Here is a 21,407-nt window from a genome sequence, read left to right as displayed (position 1 = left end):
GACGAGGTTTAAATCGAAATACAAACATTTAAACAAATTAATAAATACAATTAGAATAAATGAACCCTTGGATGTTGAAGTCACAATCAACTTATTTGATCTTTTTAACATAAATTAATAAATAAACAAACAAACGTATAGTATTACTATATATAAATGGTTGGAAAATCGGTCTAGAAAATAAAATCGAATTAAATTAAAATGCCTGACCAAAACAGAAATAGCAGGACAATAAATAGTCATACTACCATGATGTAGAAGACATTTTATTGTTAATAGCCAACATGTCTTTTTATTCTGATTGAATTCATTGATTAAATAAGAACCTGACATAACATTAAATATATCTTTTTTTTTATACAAATACGTTATATTATATATTTTTTGGTCAATTTTATTTCAGGGCTTTGATCTCAACTGAGAGAACACATCTTGCTTATTTTATTATGACGGCTATTTAATATTACATCTAAACTATGACTATAGTATCTATAGGCTAGACATGTTGCATGTTAATTGTACTATATGAGCCTCAAAGTATTTTAATTTGTGTGTATTTTGTGTTGCTCCATAATGAGGTTCTAGTTGAGGGCATTTGTAGTGTATAAGGCTCAAACACTTCCTCAAGCCCAGGGGCCCCGGGCCCCCAAATCCTGCCCTGGTGAAGAGTGTCAAAGGTTTTGTAGCCAATCACAGATATGTTTGTTGAGCTGGTGAATGCAATGGCCAACAAGAAACCGGTTTACTGTTCAGAAGACCCTTTATCATTAGTATTATCATTACTCCAGTGATAAAGAAACAAACATGGCAGATTAAAGGAGATTATGAAATTGAGGGCAACACAGAGCATGACCTACATGAGAATGCAGCTGATGGGATTAGATATGAATGAAGGAGAAGAAGAGCTCCCTGCTGAGACTAAACATGACACGCCCAACAAAGAGGACATCTACACTTTACACATGGAAGTGTGCCGTTTTGGCACGTGCTTGTCTTTGATAAACAATTATGTACCCAAACTGCACAAATCAGTCTCAAAGTAATGTGCACACCTGGGAAAGGCAGTATTTCTTTATTAAGGTGTTTTACCACCATTTTCCTTTAATGGTTTCCAGTTAAATGTCATGTGTCAGAACATCTGCCAGCTGCTTCTGAGATGTTAAAGTAAGGAATCTGTTTCTCACTCTTCTCAAAAAGTGTCATCTGGTTATTGGTTGAATTTGTGTCCATTAGACTTCTTTTCTTGCGTCTCTTCCAAAGCCAAAAGTTGGTCCTCGATGTTCTTCAGCTCCTGTTCCAAAGCTGCAATCTGTTATTTCAGAAGACAATAAATGTACTCAAGCTCTTTCAGCTGAAAGAAAAAAGCTTTCTGATGGGATATACAGAATGAAGAATATACAGTGCATTCATAAACATCTCAATCCCCGAAGGTACATGTGGATAATCTGCAGTTGAACTTTAATAGCACAAAATAAATGATGAGGTTTCCTATTGACAATGGAATTACAAGAGCGTATGAAAACATAGTGCAATGAGGCATGCAAGCATGAATAATGCATTTTGAGTAACATGGACATATGGGAGACTCGCTAGTATGTAAATCTGGTTTTCAGATTTCTTTCTCATAGATAGGAGGGTGAATCTCACAAAGAAATGTCCAGTTTATATTTTACATACAATCAAAAAACAAAAGAAGCCTATTTTTGGGCGCAATTCATTGTTATCTCGGTTATACTGTATCATCGTCATCATTAAACACACATTTCTTCAAAACTGTCTTTAGTGCAATGCAACATTTATTCTCATTAGTGGGGGAATTCATCATCTATATATATATATATATATATATATATATATATATATATATTTCTTTTTTTGGCATCACAATTTGGGGGAGGAAATAGAATAGCAATGCAAAAAACAACAACTTATAGGTCCTAAAATAGGCTTTATTTTCTAAACTCAAAATATATTTTGAATATGATTTCATTTTGGATGAAATATAAAATAAAGAGTTCAGATGCAAAAGCCTCTAAATGCCATCTGAAATTTTCATCTAAAATTAGGATTTTTATCAGGCTACTATATTTATGTTCAGTTATTTGCATCTGAACTCTTCAAATATAGTTTTATTGAAGTACAGCTGCCCATTCTCCTCTGTACTCACCTTATTCTCTGTCTCTTGTCTGACTCTGTTGGGTACTTTTTCTGCATAGTTGGGCATCTGGGTGCGAGCGAGGGCTTGTGTGAGTTTGGAGGCCAGTTTTTCTCTGCGCTGAGAGAGGAGAGCTCTCTGTTTGTCAACATTAATACCATTCTGTAGGTTGATGGAGAGAGAGAAAGAGCCATCAGCAGTCTATATATAGACACGTGGTTACTGTAGAAAGGAGATTCTTACTCTGCATTACCTGAACGCTGAGATGTAAGCAGATGGAGTGATCCACCACCCCTACAGCACTGGCCTTCGGTGGAGGAGGAGAGTCGGAGAAGCCTGCCTCTGGACAGTGTAGATGAAGCGCTGAGATCCGGCCCAGCGTGCAGACGGCCGATCTGAAGCGCACAAGAGTCTCGGCCTGATCCTGTGCACACACCGCCCACACTACAACAGCACAACGTCACATGATGAAAGATTTCAACTACTATATACATGTGCTACTGTAAGAACTGCAACAAGAGGAAATATTGCTTTCCAGGGTCTTCTGTGTGGTTGCTAAGGTGTTCTGGGTGGTTGTTAGGGCTAGGTGGTTTCTAACATGCCCAAGTCGAAAGTCGATAAACATTTTTTGTATTGAATTTTTACTCAGAAATGTAATTACAAAGGAAATGGCAATTTTTTTGTTTGTTTTGTTAACAACTTTGACAAATCTGTTTTTATAGTGAAGTTATGACCCGAGACGGTTATGTCTGTAGACTTTTTTTTCACATTTTATTGTCTGGTAGGCAAAATCCAGCATAAACTTAGAAAAGAAAATTATAAGTTTAAGTTGTTAAACGGTTAAAACAAACACGGAAATAAAAATAAATCAGCCAAACAGAAATATATATATATATATATATATATTAAAAAATAATAATAAAAATAATATATTAAAATTAATAAAAATGACAAGAGCACAACAAATGTTTTTAAATATTAAAATTTTTGTATAAATTTTTTATATACTTTTGTTGAATGTTGCCATTTAAATATATCTATATATCATTTTTAATGTATATTTAAATGTTTTATTAAAGTATAAGTTAGTTTGTTAGTTTAATTATTTAATTTTATTAATGATAATGATAGAATTTAGTAATTCAATTTAAAATGACTAAACTTCATGAAAACAAGTAATTTTCCATGTTTTTTTTTTATTTATTTATTTGAAGTAACAACATTTTTTATGTTTTTTTTAACTCCTTACTGAAAATATATAAATATAAAAAGTCGATTCAAAGTATTACTATAATAGCACTGTATATAAATAATCTTTTTAAACACTGCAACACTAAACACTGCAAGTATGAGCTATTGTAGTAGTGATATATGCCGTAGCAAACACAACTAATGTCCAAAACATCAGCTCTTAGTCAACAACAACTTGAGGTTCTCTCACAGTCAGGTCTTTCCTTGGTCAGCTGGCACTGGGCCCTCAGTAACCTCGCCACTCTGACCACTTCCTGTACCAAAGAGAAGTCGGCCTCCTCCTTAGGAAAACACCAGTGTTCCTGAGGAGAACAAGGATATGCAAAAGAGTTGTTTTGTAAGGAAAATAGAGCTGCATGTTATCTGGTAGTGTCTAGTTTCGTTTCTGACCAGCTGTGAGGTCTTTGGGTAGGGCTGCAAACACATGCTGCGGGACGTCCCGTCAGAGTCAGCGTAAGGCAGGAGTCTCTGCCACAGCTCCTCCGTGAGGAAAGGCATAAAGGGCGAGAGGAGCGTGAGAGAGATGGACACGCAGTGATACAACACAGATGCGGCCACCTGCCTTTCTCGATCTCTCTGTTCCTCACTACCAGAGCCTTCACCTTTCAACACCGGCTTGATGCTTTCCTGAAGACGACAGTTCATCAGTCAGTGACCGGGAGATGCACCAGGATTATGACAGATCATACTCACCAGATAGATGTCACACAGACTGTGGAGCCAGAAAGAGTGCAGTGCAGACGTGACCGTGTGGAGCTCGTAGCTCTGGAAACCCCTCTCACACTGCTGAACTGTGCTGTACAGACGATAACAGATCCACCGGTCCATACTGGACTGAGGATAGGTCTGAGAGACAAAGTCAGAGATACATTAAAGCAACTGTATGCAAGTTTAAATATCAGTTTCAAAGTCAATCATATGGTACACAGACTTATAATAACGCAAATGGCTCCCCTCAAACATCTGTTTTTGAGCAGGGTTGCCAAGTCCACAGTTTTAACCACTGAGCTGGGCTATTTTAAACTGTTCTGTGTGTATAATAACAAAGACTGTAAACTATGCATTTTAGGTATGAGTGAGAGGCATGTTTTGATATTTGGGCTACACTGTAAAAAATAAATGTGTAAAATAACAGGAAAAGTACTGGGAGCTCATAACACATGACATTATCCATTAATTTCACTGACATTTCTGTTAACTCTAAAACACAATGCAATGAGGCTTAAAATTCTAAATACCGGTAAAACAGCTGTAAAAAAGAAATATGGAAAAATTCCTTCAAATTATACCCTTATAATTATATATTGTGCCCTTTTTTTACAGATTTCTTTTAAATTAGTTTGTTATGTGTTTTTTAAATGCTTCTGTTTAGAGAGCTATGTGACTAATAGTTATTATACAGTTCGGCTAAACATTTGATCACAGTAAAAATACAGTTAAAACACTAATATTGTGATATAATATTACAATTTAAAATAATGATTTTCCATTTGAATATACTTTAAAGTATAATTTATTTCTGTGATGCAAAGCAGAATTTTCAGCACTATTGCTCCAGTCTTCAGTGTCACATGATCCTTCGGGAAATCACTCTAATCTTTAAAAAACGAAAACATTTATGATTATTATTAATGTTGTGCTGTTTTTGGGTAAATGTTTTTTTTTTGGATTCTTTGATTAATAGAAAGTTCAAAAGAACAGCATTTATTTATAAACTAAATACATTGTAGCATCAAAAATGTATTTGCTGTCACTTTTGATCCATTTAATGTGTCTGTGCTGAATATTAATTTACTTAAATGCCAAATCTTTGAATGACATAGGCATAGAGCAAACTGCTGAAATTAAAGAATTATTTCATGAAACATTTTACATTTAAAAATATATAATTATTTCTAATTAAAAAAACAAAAATTTTACTTTTCCTTTCCTTTCTAAATATTCCCTTCGAAACATTTGAAGCAGGCTGCCAGTATATCTGATACAAGCACACTGTGAAACTAAGGGAACAAAAACAGTTATCAACAAATGGGAATAATCTCAGCGAAGAACTGAGACTTCACCCTTCAAACTGATTTCCATTTGCACTGGCACTCTTCCTCTTCTTTTATGATTTAGTCTCATTACATCAAACAAAAGCGAATATGAAAGAGCATAGTGCAAGACAAAATACAACACAAGATAAAGTGTGTACTTGATTTAAACCTAGACGCAGAACTAAGATCTTTAAATCATGTCTGCTACATGCAGATCAGCTCTCACACTAGCCGGATTTCCCCTGTCGGGCCAGTGCGAGCCAGGGCTTAAAGCGGCCGGCCGGGGCTCATAGTCTCGGGCCAGTAGCACAGAGGCCAGAATAGCGCAGCGTTTCCACAGTCAGGGCCTGAAGCTCCGCTGCGCGTCACTAAAACATGCCCTTTACACGCCTCTCATGAACAACATCATGCAACCTCATCATTTCAGCAACAAAGAGAAGTTTTCTGAAAACTAAGAAATAAGTCACTGGGCGGTGACACAGGAACTAGTGTGGTCACACAGGAACATGATAAAAGCAGCTGTTTGTTTGCATGCTTTGTTAAATATTCAAACTCAAAAGCATCGATGTTTTAACTATAGAATAAGTGATAGATTAATCATTATGATTTAATTTATCAGGACTCAAAATTAATCACACATAAATACACATTTCTATTTTATTTCTTTATTTTTAACGCTTCTGAAAATAGCCTGCTTATTCAGTCGAGTCTGTTTATGTGTAGCCACAGTAGCCCATACGTCACATTTAGAATGAATGATGATATCTCTATTTTTATAAAAGCTCCCAAACATAAAACATTATTATATTTCTATGATAGGCTACGTGGAGCTAAACTCGAGACTTATGACAGATAATATAAGTTACTAAATAATTACACGATTGTGATAGAGAATAAGAAGCTGACATCTGATTTCTTCAAGCGGTCATATTTACCATGTTTAGTATGGTAACATGTTTAGTGTGCATAATCTTTTGCATCGCTTATAAAGATTTCTGCCTTGTTTAGTGATTATAATCTACATCGGATCGAGTTATTTCAAACACTCGCTGCTGAGTAAGAGTGAGTTTTTAACTCAACTGATTTTAAGTCTTTAATGCTAAAGTTATATAGCTGATATCTTTCTGAAATGATCCATGGCGCTGATGCTTTCCAGACGCAGAGAAACTCCGCCTTTGTTCATAACCCCTCCTCTAACCCCAGCTGGCCCGCTTTGGCCCAAGGTTTTCATCAGGCCAAAAAACCCTGAGGAAGCCCCGACGAGGCACGATAAAGCCCCGGAAGTGACAGTGGAAACGTGACTGGCCCTGGCACACACTAGCACGGCCGGTTTAAGCTCGACAGTGGAAACGCGGCTACTTTCTCACCCAGCGAGCAGCATTCGTCTGGGTTGCTTTATTGATTTAATGAAGATATATTGGCTGCCCTACCTCTGCTAATGATGTCGGTAAACTTGCATCATGCAGCGTGGTGAGGGTGAAGCGCACGGTCTGCCACATCTTATTACAGAAATGTCTACAGCTCAGCACATGAGACACAGACAGGCTGATGTCCTCTCCTGAGACGGGGTTCGAGGAAAACTGGGTGAAGAACTCTGGGTAAAGCTGATGGTAAGGTTTGATTACAGCACTCTCTAATGAGGGTGACTTACCCTGGGCTTTATAAGAGCAGAGCGCGAACCTCAAAGCATCTGTCCCGCACTCAGGAATCCCTTTGGGGAAATCTTTCTTCTGCAGGAAGGACACAGGAAATGAAGTGAACTTGTTTGTTTGGAAACGACTGAATCACTGGAATGAAGCGAACCTGGTGCAGACCTGTGCTTCAATGGCAACAACACTTTCCCTCGGATCCAAGTTTCCTTCTTTGACTTTCTCTTGAAGTCTCTACAGAGATTAAACCAGATGAAGATGAAGACGAGAAGATGAAGTCCTCATGACAGAGTGGTGATGAGAAGATTAGCTGTTTCATATATTAAGATTTCACCACGGATCGCGGTGCGTTCAGAGCGAGTGAAGTCAGTTCTGCCCTGAGGCCTGGATAAAGACATCTGACTGATATATGTTCATCGCCAGCTGTACAAAGTCTTGTTATATTCATTAATATGTCTGAATTATTTATTTTATTAATGTACTGAGGATTTAATATTCGTAGGAACTAAAAAGGGAATGAAGTAAAAAAAAAAAATGTACAGGCATAGAAAGGACAAAGGTTTCAAACCTCTAATGCCAAGTCTAATGTTAGTCTAATGATGTCAAACTAAAGAAGTATCTAAAAAACTATGGAGGTATATCAGTAGCTAAACTCGAGAGGTTGAAAATCTGAATGTGAGAGCTTGTCATATTAACATTTGTATTTGTAAGTTGAAATGTACACTTAAGTGCTGACTTGAGGTTGTGCAGCGAAACTGAAGTAAAGTGCAAAAGTAAATATGTCGTAAACATTTGTGTATGTCATTTTCTTCGTGTAAATGTCATTCTACACATTTGTAACTATCTACAACTTCCAAGTCAAAACACGGGTGTTTTGATCATTGTCTGTGTGTGCAAATTGAAACATTCAGCTTTTCACATCAGAGCTGTAAGAGTAAATTTCAACTTACAAATACAAATATTAATATGACAAGTTCTCACATTCAGATTTTCAACCTCTTGAGTTTAGCTACTTATATACCTTCATAAAAAACATTTTCACCAAATATATTCCAGTGTTATCTTATATACACCGTGGTGTAGTATTTATTAATATTTTGAATTATATTTTATTTTTTAAACTATGTTTTTTCATTCTATTGTTATTTTGTGATGACATTTTTTTTTTATATTTCTATTTAGCATTACAATTTTTATATAATTTAATTTAATTTTAATTTTAGTACTTCATTTTAAACATTTTATTTAAATTAGTTGCCAAGACAACATTTCTAATCCTTTCTTTATTTTCATTTCAACTTTATTTTAATTAACAAATTTTTTTTTAATTGGTTTTAGTTAATAATAACAAATACAGTCCACAAAATCTGTAGCCAATCATTAATAAAAGTTTGTTGTAAAATGATTTCTCTGTTAAATGGGAGCTTTGAGGCTTTGAATCCATGTGTATTAATTAACAATGTACTAATATTAATTTATAGTGAAAGTGTCAAGACCATAATTATTTTCAGGGGCCATAAACTATAAAGAGCTGATATCAGAATTCTATACTATTTTTTTTCTTCTAAAAAAACTAAAACAAAACTATAACAACAACAACTAAAGACTTAAATAATTTGTTTGCTACAAATGAAATTAAGAATCGCAACTTTTTATACAATATGAAAATCTATATCAGTTCTTAGCTTTGCAATTATATTAAAGTATTTAAGTTTTGAGTCAAGTACTTAAGTTTTTGTAAAGATTAACTTTAAGTGAGTGTTAGATGATGGCAAATGTAAGATAAATGTAAAAGTATAGAGTGTGCACAATTAAATATTCAATATCAACAATTACTGATCAATTAAAATGATCTATAATAATGGTCCATATGTATTGGGCTTTACCGCTATTAGCTTTAAAACATGGACCAAATATACTGATGACTCATAGCTTCGATTTTTGTCCAATCAAATGTGAGAATGAGAATGACCACCATCCCCCGCCCCCAGTAACACTACCTGCAATTGACTAGCAATATCAAGTAGCAAGTAATGGTCACTGCTGTGGCACAAACTAAAGGCTATTGGCTATTAAAAATGAAGACAAGCTCTTTTATTGGCCCCACCCAAATATCTAGTTTCAACAGTAAAATAAACCTCAGGCCCTAAATATGTCAAAACCACATCAATTTCATGGTATCTTCATGTTTTGTACTTGGTTGGAGTATATAACAGGTCTTAATCTGAGAGTACGTATGTGTCTATACCTCCAAAGAAACCCCTGAGATGACATCAAGAGGGTCAATGACGTTTCCTAAAGATTTACTCATCTTTCGCCCATATTTATCTCTCACCAGAGAGTGAAAGAGCACCTGTTTGATGGAGCAGAGAGGGAAAGAGCAATAAAAGAGTCAGAGCAGCATAAAATAATACAAACAGTAACATTTCTCTGTGACATTTTGGATACTTTTGGTATATGACGCACACCGCAATATAAATATTCAGTTCCTGCCAACCTTACGATATTGCATTTAGAGTTATGAGCTCGGCAATAAGCCATCGTCCCAACCTGTTTAAAAGGCAGCTGGCCGGTCAACTCTCTGCCCAGCATCACCATCCTGGCCACCCAGAAGAAGATGAGGTCACTTCCTGTTTCCAGAATGGAATTGGGGTAGAACTGTTTCAAGTCTTCTGTCTGAGGATAGAGAGTGAGATCAAAGCAGGTTCATTCAATGTGTCAATACACTAGACTTTCTTTATTGTTTTTTTTTTCTTGTTTCTGGTTTTGTCTGGTTTCTTTCATGAGTTCATGATGTTGAAAGACAAATGGACTTTAAAAATGAGGAACCTGCTGAGGCCAGCCGAGCATTGCGAACGGGAAGAGACCAGAAGAGAACCAAGTATCAAGCACATCTGGGTCTGAAACAAACATTTCAAAAAGTCAGAATTCAATGCTACAGTAACAGTCTGCATTATTGAAGTTACTTGCTAAAATCTGTTTTCTTCTGATTATTATTAATAATAAACCGTTACATGGGGCTATTAAGACTGTGATTTGATTTTGAATAAGTGCATATTCGTTAGGAGTCATTATTAGCTGCACACAAAGATTATTACACACAGAGCTGTCAAAGGTCTGTATAAAGCATGACTCATATGAACTGCATTTATGGTATATTTATGGTAACTTTCACCTTTTATGTAAAAGACCTTTCTTTGAAAGAAATATATAAAATATACGCACCTTCAATGAATGGCCTATTTCAGAACGGTTTTCATATATAGGGCGCACCGGATTATGAGGCGCATAGAATAGAAGATACTGCAGTCAAACGTTTGACTGGGTTTGCGTTATGCATCCACTAGATGGAGCTGTGCTAAAGGGAATGTCAACATTATGACAGAGTGCCTTGATCCATATATAAGGCGCTCCGGATTATAAGGCGCACTGTCGTTTTTTGAGAAAATTAAAGGCTTTTAAGTGCGCCTTATAGTGCGGAAAATACGGTAAGCACATAAGGAAAAAGACATTGCATATTATTTAGCAAGCCTGTAACCACCTAAATCAATGATTAAAAAAAAACATTTTTGCCAAATCCAGACAATTTAGCATAGAAATATGATATTTTTATAATGTTTCTGACTGTTATAGTGCCAGCTGTTGTCTGATCTCCCTAAAAATTTGCATGCTTGTTTAGATTCACCGGCCACATGCGCGCACCGGGTTTTGTGAAGCTTTTTGTTTAGGCTTTATGGTACATTTGGACAAGCCCCTTTTCTAAAGGACCCCATTATAGCTTCCCAAAGGGTAAAATAATTGCATGTATGTGTGGAAAACAGTTTATGCCCTAAAAAAAAAGCGATCCCCCCCCCCCCAACCCCCCACCCAGTGCCCGATTTCTATCAAATTTCGCACAGACCTTTGGGGCCTTGAGTCAAACAGGCCCATTGAGTTTCGTTCTGATATTCACTTAACCAGAGAATCTTTATGCACTGGTTTGGTTCCAATCGGGCAAAAAACCTAGGACTAGTTAACAAAAGTTGGTTAAAAAAAAAGTGAAATACCCAAAAATACCCACATGAATTCCAATGACCTATTACTCTTGAGTCTGTGACTGATGGTTTAGAAGTTATACGTGATTTCGTACGTTCGATCACTGTAGCGCCCCCATCAGGCCTATTGGCCTCCAAGTTTCATCCCTCCAAGTTTCAAGTTTCTACGACTTACAGTTTGGTCTGCATGAGCAGTTTTACGTGAAAATCACTCATCTGTGAAAATTCCAACAATTACAGTAGGGTTTCAGCGTTACATGCTTAAATCCCTAATAATAATAATAATAATAATAATAAATGTTTCTTGAGCAGCAATTCGGTATATTTATCTGATTTCTGAAGGATCATGTGGCACTGAAGACTGGCGCAGTGATGCTGATAATTCAGCTTTTCAGCACAGTAATTAAAGGGAAAGTTCACACAAAAATGGAACTGAATCCATGATTTAATAACCCTTTGTTCTTTCAGACTAATGCAATCAGAGTTATTTTTAAAAATGTCCTGGCTCTTCTAAGCTTTATAATGGCAGAGAATGGTGATCAAGGTGATTCTGAAACACACAAAAAAGAGCACCCATCCATCATAAAATGTGCTCCACATGACTCCGGGAGTTTAATAAAGACTTTCTGAAGTGAATTTTTTGAAAAATATACATATTTAAAACGTCATCAACCATAATCTCTAGCTTCCGCTGACTTCCATACGCATTTTCAGGAGACAGTGGCTTTCCAGCAGATGACATAGGTGTATGGTAAGCTTCAGTGAGAAGTAATGAACGGAGAAATTTTTTATATAACTAGCATGGCTTGAGGCTGAGTAAAAAAGGTAATTTTCATTTTTAAGTGTGTACTATCCTTTAATTATATTTTAAAACGCATTAAAACTAAAATATTTCACAGTATTACAGTTTTATATTTCAAATCAATGCAGATTTGGTGAACATAAAATTGTTTATATTTTCAAAACATTACAAAATCTTACCAACCCTAAACGTTTGAACAGTAGTGTAGATTAGGAGTATTAATCATTGCAACAGAAGTGTGACTGATGTGAACTCTCACCCTGTGTGAGTGTGATGGCTTCAGGATTCACTCCAAACTTCACAGCGGCACGTTGTCGCGCCTCTGCAGCACTTCTGCCCCAAACCCACTGCTCCTGCTCCAGACACAGCCAACAACGCTTCAGTCAAAGCCTCACCCAGTATGATCAGGCTCAATTCATAAACACATTATGCTATAGCAGGTACTTTAATGCTAGATTTAAACCATAGTTTAAATCTAATGCTAGATCTAAATATAGATTTCATGATAGTGCCACACCTCATCTGTGTCCTTTGAGTTCTCCACTGTCACTCGATAGGCTGGTATCTGATGACCCCACCAAAGCTGTCTGGAAATACACCAATCGCTGCAAGGTGGAGATATATATATATATATATATATACACACATATGCCATAAAATCTTATTCAAACATTTAACGGAAAGAAGATTAACAAAAGTGTGGAATTGGTCAAACAAACAGAAAGACATGCACATGACCCCAAATCACGAAGAATACAGCCTTGCATCAATAATAATAAATAAAAAAACTAACCTGATATTGGACAGCCAGCTATTCCACATTTTTGTGTAAAAGTGAGGAATTATCTGTAGATCTCCTTCTTCCACCGCCTAAAGAGAGCATTTACATGCATACCAATAACAAAACCCACATTAAAAAATGTGAACCACACTATAGTAAATTATACTGTATATATTACAGTATTTGCAACTCTTTGTTAATGAATGCTACAGCATACTGTAGTATTAACTGTAATGAACTGATAATCTGTAATACAGTAGTATACTTTAGTTTTTCCTACAGTAAACTGTAGTGTATTGTGTAAATATGATTTTTTTTTTTATGTTGGAATTATTAAACAGAATGATGAAATTTCAAGAGTTAATTAACATTTGTCCACTAACATCGACGAGTAACTGGAATGTGTTTTCCAGTAAAGTGCTTAATGAGCCATACATTTCCTGTTGCTGGAGGGAGTATTGACAGATACAGTTAATAACACACATGCATGTCCACAAACTGACATTAACCATTTACTGTAAACTTGCATGCATGTTTGATATGCCATACCATTCAAATGTTTTTAAAGGAGGTCTCTTAAGCTCACCAAGGCTCAAACATACAGTAAAAAAGTAATAGTGGGATTTTATTTACATTTATTTTAATACAAAACAAGTTTATCATTGCAATAACATTTAAATGTAATTTATTTCTGTGCTCAAAGCTGTATTTTCAGCATCATTACTCCAGTCTTCAGTGTCACATGGTCTTTCAGAAGTCCTTTTAATATGCTGATCTACTGCTCAAGAAACATTGTATTATCCACAGACTGTATAGTATTATCAATGCTGAAATCATTTTGAGAGATATAAATCAAAGTAGTATATAAATAAGGTTTATTTCTAAGCCTTACTATCATTATCAGAAAGACAGAGTTTAAAAGTTGCATCTGTCCCACATACTGTGTGGTTCAGCACATGAGCATTATTTCTGATGCAAGCACACATTTAAAACACGCTCACTCACTTGAACTGCTTTTCTGCCCATTTCCTGACAGCGCACGAACCACTGTTTCTTCAGCAATGGTTCAATCACATCTCCAGAACGACTATGTGGGAGGAATAAAATCAAGAGAGGACAAAAGGTCAGACACTACTGGTATTTTTTAGTTGAAAGAACATGACAGAACATTTCATTTCAGGTATTGAAATAAGAGGATGAGGAAAGGTTTACTGCTGGTGGTCTGATATCCATAGCTTTACCTGCAGATTGGTAATGACATGGGATGATCCTTCTTTCCTCTGAACAGCTTCCTCTCCATCAGCGCAGTAATCACACGTTCCCTGGCATCAAATCGCTTAACACCCTAAGAAACAAAAACATTACATGCTGAATATCCATAGAAACATTCCTTTAAAAATAGCAGTTTCTTTTTATTAAAACGTCTTTCCAGCAAGCGAGAAGACTGATAAATGTTTCTCTCAGAGCATCTTGACACTCAAACTGAATGGGTTTGCTTATGTAAATAATACAGATCAAGGACGATAACTAGATCAAGTCCTATAGCTACAGCTGTAAATCTAAAGTTTGAATGATCATCGTAACCCATTCTGAGAATATGGAAATCCACACCACAGCTAAAACTTAACAACACAGAGTAAATATAAAGCTGAAACCACTTTCACAACAATTTTTCCAGCAGATGATGAACAATGACAGCCAATCAGAATCCACCCAACTTTAAAGAGCTTGAGCATTTAAAGGGACAGATGATAAAACTGCAGCGTGCACTTATAATAAACAAAACATCATTGTTCACTGGTGTAAATGCTAATATAGTTATTAATGCCCAATAATTGCTGCCATCCCAAATGATCACATGATTAGTAATGTAATAATTGTAATAATCCCACTGAGGTCACACCTTTAAAAAGGTCAATTGTAAAGAATCTCTGTACCTCTAGCCATTGGCCGCAGTCTGAGGTCATGGCCCCATCTCCTCCAATCACAGTGAGGCGAGGGAGTGAATGTCTCTGAGAGAGCAGGAAGTCAGTATGGTCATGAGCTGGGGTCACTTTCACAGCACCTATGAAGGCACAGTTGAAAGTCAGGAGCTGAGACTAAAGGTGCAGTCACAAATTTCACGAGCAAACAAATACTGCCAATAGTGCAGTGATGTATGAATCACAACTTACACAGAAGTCACTTTAAACTTTGACTCAGGCATTTTAAAGATTTCTGACCAACTTCAGTGCCAAATCTCTTGAAATCTATTTTGTCCTCACACAAAATTCCTGATCATGAATTCCAATTGCAATGACTGGATTTCGCTGCTGAACATTAATAAATGTGATGCAAGATAAGGCTGCATTCTTAACTGATTTTTAAACAGTCGGGTCAAACTTTGTCAATTTTGTACTTCAATAGTATATTAAAGGTGCTGTATGTAGGATTGACAGCGAGTGGTTGAACTAGGTATTGCAGTCCAAATTCAAAATATTGGAGAGAGTTTTTTCACCCGGCCTCTCCTCCTCAGATCACACACAGGTTGCCAAATTGTCGACACCAACAGGAACGAGCGCACTTGACGGTAAATGAAATACACTGTGTTTTCCGCCAAGTGGCAACCCGGGGTACTGAAATAAAGTGAGTGGTTTTCACAAACCAAAACAGAGACAGACATTCCGTTCCGAAACAAACATTTTCAGAAGGAGAATAACTGACTGTAGCATTGTTTATCAGATAAACAAATATCATGTTTCTTAAATATCTGCAAACATATGATGGTATTTTTATGCTTTAGTAGAGTCAAAAACTTACACACAACACCTTTAACTCAATGTTCATGAAACTTATAGAAAATATATTTTTAATACACATTTTTATTTAAATATACATGTTCATTTATTTATTAATAAAATACAAATATAGGAACGCAAATGTAGACCAGTGTCACAATTTCACTGGCAGGCAGTGAAAAAGTACACTAATTGTAATTTAACATTTTTACAATAAAACACACAGTTATTTCCAAAAGATAAAATTCATCATGCACAAATAAACTACATACCTGTGCCAAAAGTCACATCCACCATCGGGTCAGTGACGATGGGCAATAAGCGCTCAGTGAATGGATGCCTGCAGTGTTTGCCATGAAGGTCCTAAGATGAACATTTTGGAGAAAAGGGCTAGAACTGCATCAATATATTCAGTCTTCTAAGTCACTTTAGCACAGTAGACAAGACATACGGCCTACTGCATACTAAATTTATCAAATATAGATTAGTAGTACAGTAATATACTATTCAAACACAATCATCTCAAGACATATTGTAAGCACAGAGCAGACTACAAACAATTCATCTAATAAAACCAGTGTAGTGTTACTTTATATCGAGGGTCATCGGGATGAACAGCAATGGCCACGTCTCCCAGCATCGTCTCTGGACGCGTGGTTGAAACGGCAACCTCTCCTTCTAAAAAATAAATAACAAAAAAGGTAAAACAACATCTCGAGACACAGAGCACACTGAAAAGTCCACTCACGCTGTCCCTCCAGTCGATAAGCAAATGTAAGCATGAACCCGAACTCCACTTTCTGCTGATAACCAGGAACAGACAGAAGAGTCCTGCCAGACAGCTCCTTTGAGTCCACCTGCACACATCAAATCATGAGTTAGTCCGCGGCCCGGTGGTTCCACATGGAGCAGCCGGCTCAGTGATGTACCTCTATGTCTGAGATGGCCGACTCTAATGCACAGCTCCAGTTGACCAGACCTTCAGAGCGATAGATGAGCCCAGAGTCACACAGCCTGACAAAGGCCTCTGTCACAGCACTGCTGAAACCCTACAGAGAATGAAGAAAAATATAGACAATAATTGTGCATGTTTAAAAAAGGAGATTTTGTTGTTTGTTAAATGAAAAAAAGTTATTTATATTGATTGAAAGTAATTTTATTGATTGATGCACTTGATGTGTACTTCAAATCCTAAAAGTAGGTTTAAAAAAAAGAAAACTGTAAGTGCAGATATTATAATATTCCTGAAATAAAAGCACATTTGAGTGGAATTAAAGAGAGCACACTTCCATGACTAGGTTTCTTAACAAAGTGCACTTTTATAATGTGAAATTAAATGTTTTATTTTGAAGTACATTTTAAATTGTAACAAATTTTCATGCTTTAAGAAGTATTGTTTTTGACTAACATACTAAAGCACATATGAAGCATTAACTGTAGGGTGTTATTCAAGAATACATTTAAAGTTTTTAATATATTTGCACTAATTTGCAACTTCATCGTTCACGGTTAAAAAAATTCAGACCTTGAACTCAAATTGTTTTATTGACTGATCACATCTAAATTTTTCCAGTTGGCCAAATTGAATTAGTGTGAATTTAATATTATAAATTCAATTAGGCCAACTGAAAAATTTTGATGTACCCAGTCGCTAGAAATTTTTGAGTTGGAGAGGTTTTTATTTTTCACAGTGTTACAATTGTGTAATTACAAATATATCCAATATAAATACGTTTCAATACAAATGACAGTTAATTGTAGTTTACCATTATACTTTAATCATATTTCAAGTACAAAAGACGTAATTATAAAATTACATATTATTAAACAGATTAAAAAAGCACTCTAAAATTTCAGCTAACTGCATTTTATATTCATTTTGTATAAACTTGAATAAAGTTTTATTTAAATGTAATTAACATATAATTATGTGTCCAAAAAAGGTTTATTTAAAAATAGACTTCAGTATGAACTGAATGTAAAGTGTGTTATTTACATAGTAAAAATTAACCCTTTTTTTCTGAAGAGATTGTCAGGTTGAAGTGAATTGCACTGTGGGATGCATTAATATAGATATCCTATTCATACAGAGAAAATGCATACTGTGCATATTATACACTCTGCATACTCCAGGAACAGTATGAATATCACAGAAGAATGCTATTACAAACAGCCCATGAGAAAACTGAGAGAAACCACTTCTTTTTTATTACCGGATCCATTGTAAAACAGGCTCGGTTCCAGTCAAGAGACGCACCAAGTTTTCTCAGCTGATGATAAATCTCATCCCCCTTTCTGAAAAAATAAAATAAAATTAATAAATCATTAAAACAGCAGAAAGGCAAACACAAAAGAAAGCAGTCCTTACAGTTACCATATGGACATATAATGACATAACAGATGCACTAGTAGCATATACAGTATAGCTCCTAAACGACTGCAAGGTTCTGAAAGCAAGGACAGCAAAGACAGACAGAGACTTACTCATTTTTCCATCTCCAGACCTGTTTGAGGAACTCCTCTCTGCTGTAGTCTCGTCTGCACTTCCCATGCTCTCTCATCAGCATCCTCTCAACCACCGACTATCACACACAGAGACACAACACAGATCATTCCCAACAGAGACTCACACCTAGGCATCCTATTTATCCCTTTAACAGAGATAAAGAGCTGGGATACCTGTGTCGCAATCCCAGCATGGTCACAGCCGGGAACCCACAGCACCTTGTAGCCCTGCATCCGTCGCCTGAAAACATTATTTGATGAAATGGTCATATCATCTTGGACTAAGAGTCCATTTATAGAGATATTTTATACATGTATTACTGAGGCATGTAGTGTTACAGTGTCATAATCAAAGAGTTTATTAAAATGGTACCAGCGAGCCAGAGCATCCTCTATAGCCACCGTCAGCGCATGGCCGAGATGTAATGTGCCAGTCACATTCGGCGGAGGAATACAGAAGGACAAATATTTATCCACTGCATGCGGCTGTTTACTCTGAGGAAGAAGGTAAAAAACAGGGTTTCAAATAAAAAAATATATATAATATATAAATAAATTATTAAATACATATTTATATACATATATATCATTTGTCTCTATTTTACAGTATGAACTTCCAACTATTGATGAAATATCAGGTTTTATCAAACAATCTAAGTCTTCCACTTATCAGTTAGATCCACTCCCCACTTTCTGTTCAAAGCTTGTTTATTTTCTCTATCTGGTATAGTAACTGATATTATATACTCGTCTCTCACCTCTGGTGTGGTTCCTTCATCTTTTAAGGTTGCTGAAATCACTCCAAGACTTAAGAAACCAGGAGCTGACACTAATAATTTTGCTAATTTTTGCCCAATTTCAAATTTGCCCTTTCTCCCAAAGATTTTGGAAAAAGTTGTTGCATCTCAGGTTAATTCCCATCTTTTAAAAAATAGCCTGTTTGAAAAATTCCAATCTGGTTTCCGCCCTCTGCATAGTACAGGGACTGCTATGGTAAAAGTTGTTAATGATCTGCCGATGCCATCGGATTCTGGGCTTTTAACTAAACTTATTCTACTTGATTTAACTGCTGCTTTTGATACAATTTCTCATCAAGTTCTCTTAGATAGACTACTCTCTATAGGAATTACCGGTGTCCCTCTTAGCTGGTTCAGATCTTATCTCTCTGGGCGCACTTAATTTGTTCAACTTAAACATTTTGATCATATGTTTAACCTGTTACAGCTGGTGTTCCTCAAGGCTCTGTTTTGGGACCTCTTTTATTTATTATTTATTTACTGCCCCTTGGTAACATTTTTAGGAAATATGGCATCAGTTTTCATTGCTATGCTGACTACATCCAGCTTTATTTGTCTTCTAAGCCAAATTCCACCCTTCATTCTTCCTCTCTTTTGGGCTGCTTAGAAGAGATTAAATCCTGGTTTTTCGCATAACTTTCTCAAGCTGAATATTGGCAACACAGAAGTTCTACTTGTTGGTACCAAATCTAATCCTTGCTTAATAAAAGTCTTAATTTTAATTCATCATTAAGTATTAAAGTATTTAAGTATTAAAAAAATAATATAAATTAATAAATTTTAATTTCTTTAAAAAAAAAATAACATTATACCGAACCCAAACTTTTGAACAACGGTGTATTTATATATTAATTTATTTCTTTCTTTTAGTTCAGTCAAGTTGAAATGGAAGCAGCATCTTTTTTGGATTGACATGTTATTGAGGAGGATAAAAATAAGGTAGAGACAATTTATATCAAGCTGTAGCTGTTCCCTCACATGCTGCTCAGGACTGAAGAATCCCTGTTTCTCCCACCACTGATACCAGCCAAACTCCACATATTCTGGGCTGTAGGATTGTGGGAAGGGCAGAGTGGTGTCTAAAAGAGAGGAAGACATGGGATGATAGCAATAGACATCTATATTAACTGCATTAGTCAGACACAATGAAAAATCCAGTGCATCAATGGACAGCAACACAAGACAAAACAGGCAGAGGGAAACAATTCTGTCACCTTTCTTCTCTCCAGGTATGAGTGCAGCAGTGTATGTTATTTTCTCTTTATCTGACCAGATTAGTCCAGGATCATTAACATCCTGCAAGGGTTAAAGACATGATAAGACTTGTATGTGTTTAAAGGAAATGAAACATTAGGTACACATTTTGATATGTACTGTACAGTCTGCATAACCTACACTGCTGAGTATGGCCTTCTCCCGCGCTTGTCTGCGTTTGGCTTTCTCTGTTTGTGTCCTGGGATGATGAGAAGGCTGTGTGCTAGATGAGCTTTGAGAGCAGAGTCTGCATCCCCACGTGCTCCAGGCCTTCTGAAGATCTCTGCTCCAGATTCTGGGTGACGCCACATGCACAGCCATCCACATGTCCTGAGATCTGGAGCCTTTCAGACCGAAACTAATCTGAAAAGACAAACAACTGTTTTTTCTGTTATAATAATAATAAAAAAACAATATATATATAAAATTTAATTTGTGCATCACATTTGAACATTTTTGTATTGACTTTTTTTTCATGGTACCAAGGTAAGTGTTGTTATTGTTAACTGAAACTAAAACTATTATGAAAATTACACTTAAAAAAAAGGATAGATAGAAATACTTAAACAATGTAAATAAATATCAGTTGAAAGATATAAACTTAAAAAAAAGAAAAGAAAAGTTCCCCTGGCAAATAACTGAAATGTTTAAGTCATAAAACCTAAAACGTTATATAGAAATAAAAATGACTAAAGCTTAACTTTAACTAAAAGGTAATTTAAACTATTAATACAAAAATGATTTAAAACTCACAATAGTACTAATTACCATTATAACATATAAATAGTACTTAATTAACATTGCTTGGAGTGCCATGTAAATGCAACAGAACATGAATATGGCAATCATTAAGAACAATAGTATAACAAAACAGTAAGTTACATAAAATAAGAAACAATCCTGAAAATACAAAGTCAAATGTGTTTGGCAATGTTAAAAAGCAGTCAATGAAGGTCCGTGTTTTTTTTTTAATATTGTGAATAAATGCGTTGTGAAACTTAATTACATGTTTATACAGTATACACATCTAATCTTTCAGTCAGAAAAACATGCTGCATATTAGAAGACACTTAAAAGGTCTAAAAGAAATGTACCTTCAGTGTGTGCGGTCACAGGGCGCAGACATATTGCCGATACGGCAGTGGTTTTCCCACTAATATTTTTAAGTCTGAAATTCCATACGACTTAAAATGTTGTGATTAAAAACACAGATGAGTGTCAACGGAAAAAGCCGTTAACATTCAAAATACATTTCACTGGATTAGACTTCCTTCACGTTATGCAAGTTCTCGTAGCGTCTGCTGTTTCCTATCGGAAAGTGTTTAAAGGAACACTCAGCGGCTTCATCCCAAAAGGTAGGGAGCTG

General features: G+C 35.8%; 1 protein-coding gene and 1 long non-coding RNA gene across 4 annotated transcripts in view; one reads left to right on the top strand and one right to left on the bottom strand.

Annotated features, from left to right (window-relative positions):
* The window catches only part of LOC132145572 (uncharacterized), a 229,446-nt gene that overhangs the window by 175,439 nt on the left and 32,600 nt on the right, over positions 1-21,407 (top strand). The gene's annotated exons all lie outside the window — the stretch shown is intronic.
* On the bottom strand, positions 742-21,390 carry vars2 (valyl-tRNA synthetase 2, mitochondrial). 3 transcript variants are annotated; one of them, XM_059556680.1, is made up of 30 exons: positions 21,136-21,390; positions 20,183-20,420; positions 20,002-20,083; positions 19,766-19,866; positions 18,364-18,485; positions 18,165-18,231; positions 17,970-18,067; positions 17,699-17,780; positions 16,415-16,534; positions 16,234-16,342; positions 16,075-16,163; positions 15,758-15,848; positions 14,646-14,773; positions 13,950-14,053; positions 13,714-13,795; positions 12,721-12,797; positions 12,445-12,532; positions 12,187-12,283; positions 9,921-9,991; positions 9,642-9,767; positions 9,340-9,444; positions 7,257-7,325; positions 7,094-7,172; positions 6,873-7,000; positions 4,100-4,252; positions 3,797-4,033; positions 3,597-3,708; positions 2,409-2,599; positions 2,168-2,317; positions 742-1,309 (listed from the first exon to the last, which is right to left on the bottom strand). In XM_059556680.1, exons 2-30 carry the CDS (start codon positions 20,366-20,368, stop codon positions 1,208-1,210), a joined length of 3,246 nt encoding a protein of 1,081 aa, XP_059412663.1. In that variant the 5' UTR covers positions 20,369-20,420; positions 21,136-21,390; the 3' UTR covers positions 742-1,207. The 3 variants fall into 3 exon arrangements, with proteins under 3 accessions (XP_059412663.1, XP_059412662.1, XP_059412664.1); XM_059556679.1 differs by having other exon boundaries at positions 20,183-20,404; XM_059556681.1 differs by having other exon boundaries at positions 12,187-12,280; positions 20,183-20,404.

Source organism: Carassius carassius, chromosome 8 (assembly GCF_963082965.1).
Source record: "Carassius carassius chromosome 8, fCarCar2.1, whole genome shotgun sequence".
Classification (NCBI taxonomy): Eukaryota; Metazoa; Chordata; class Actinopteri; order Cypriniformes; family Cyprinidae; genus Carassius; species Carassius carassius.
Note: the sequence above shows the minus strand (reverse complement) of the source record. Positions and strands in the feature narration are given on the sequence as shown.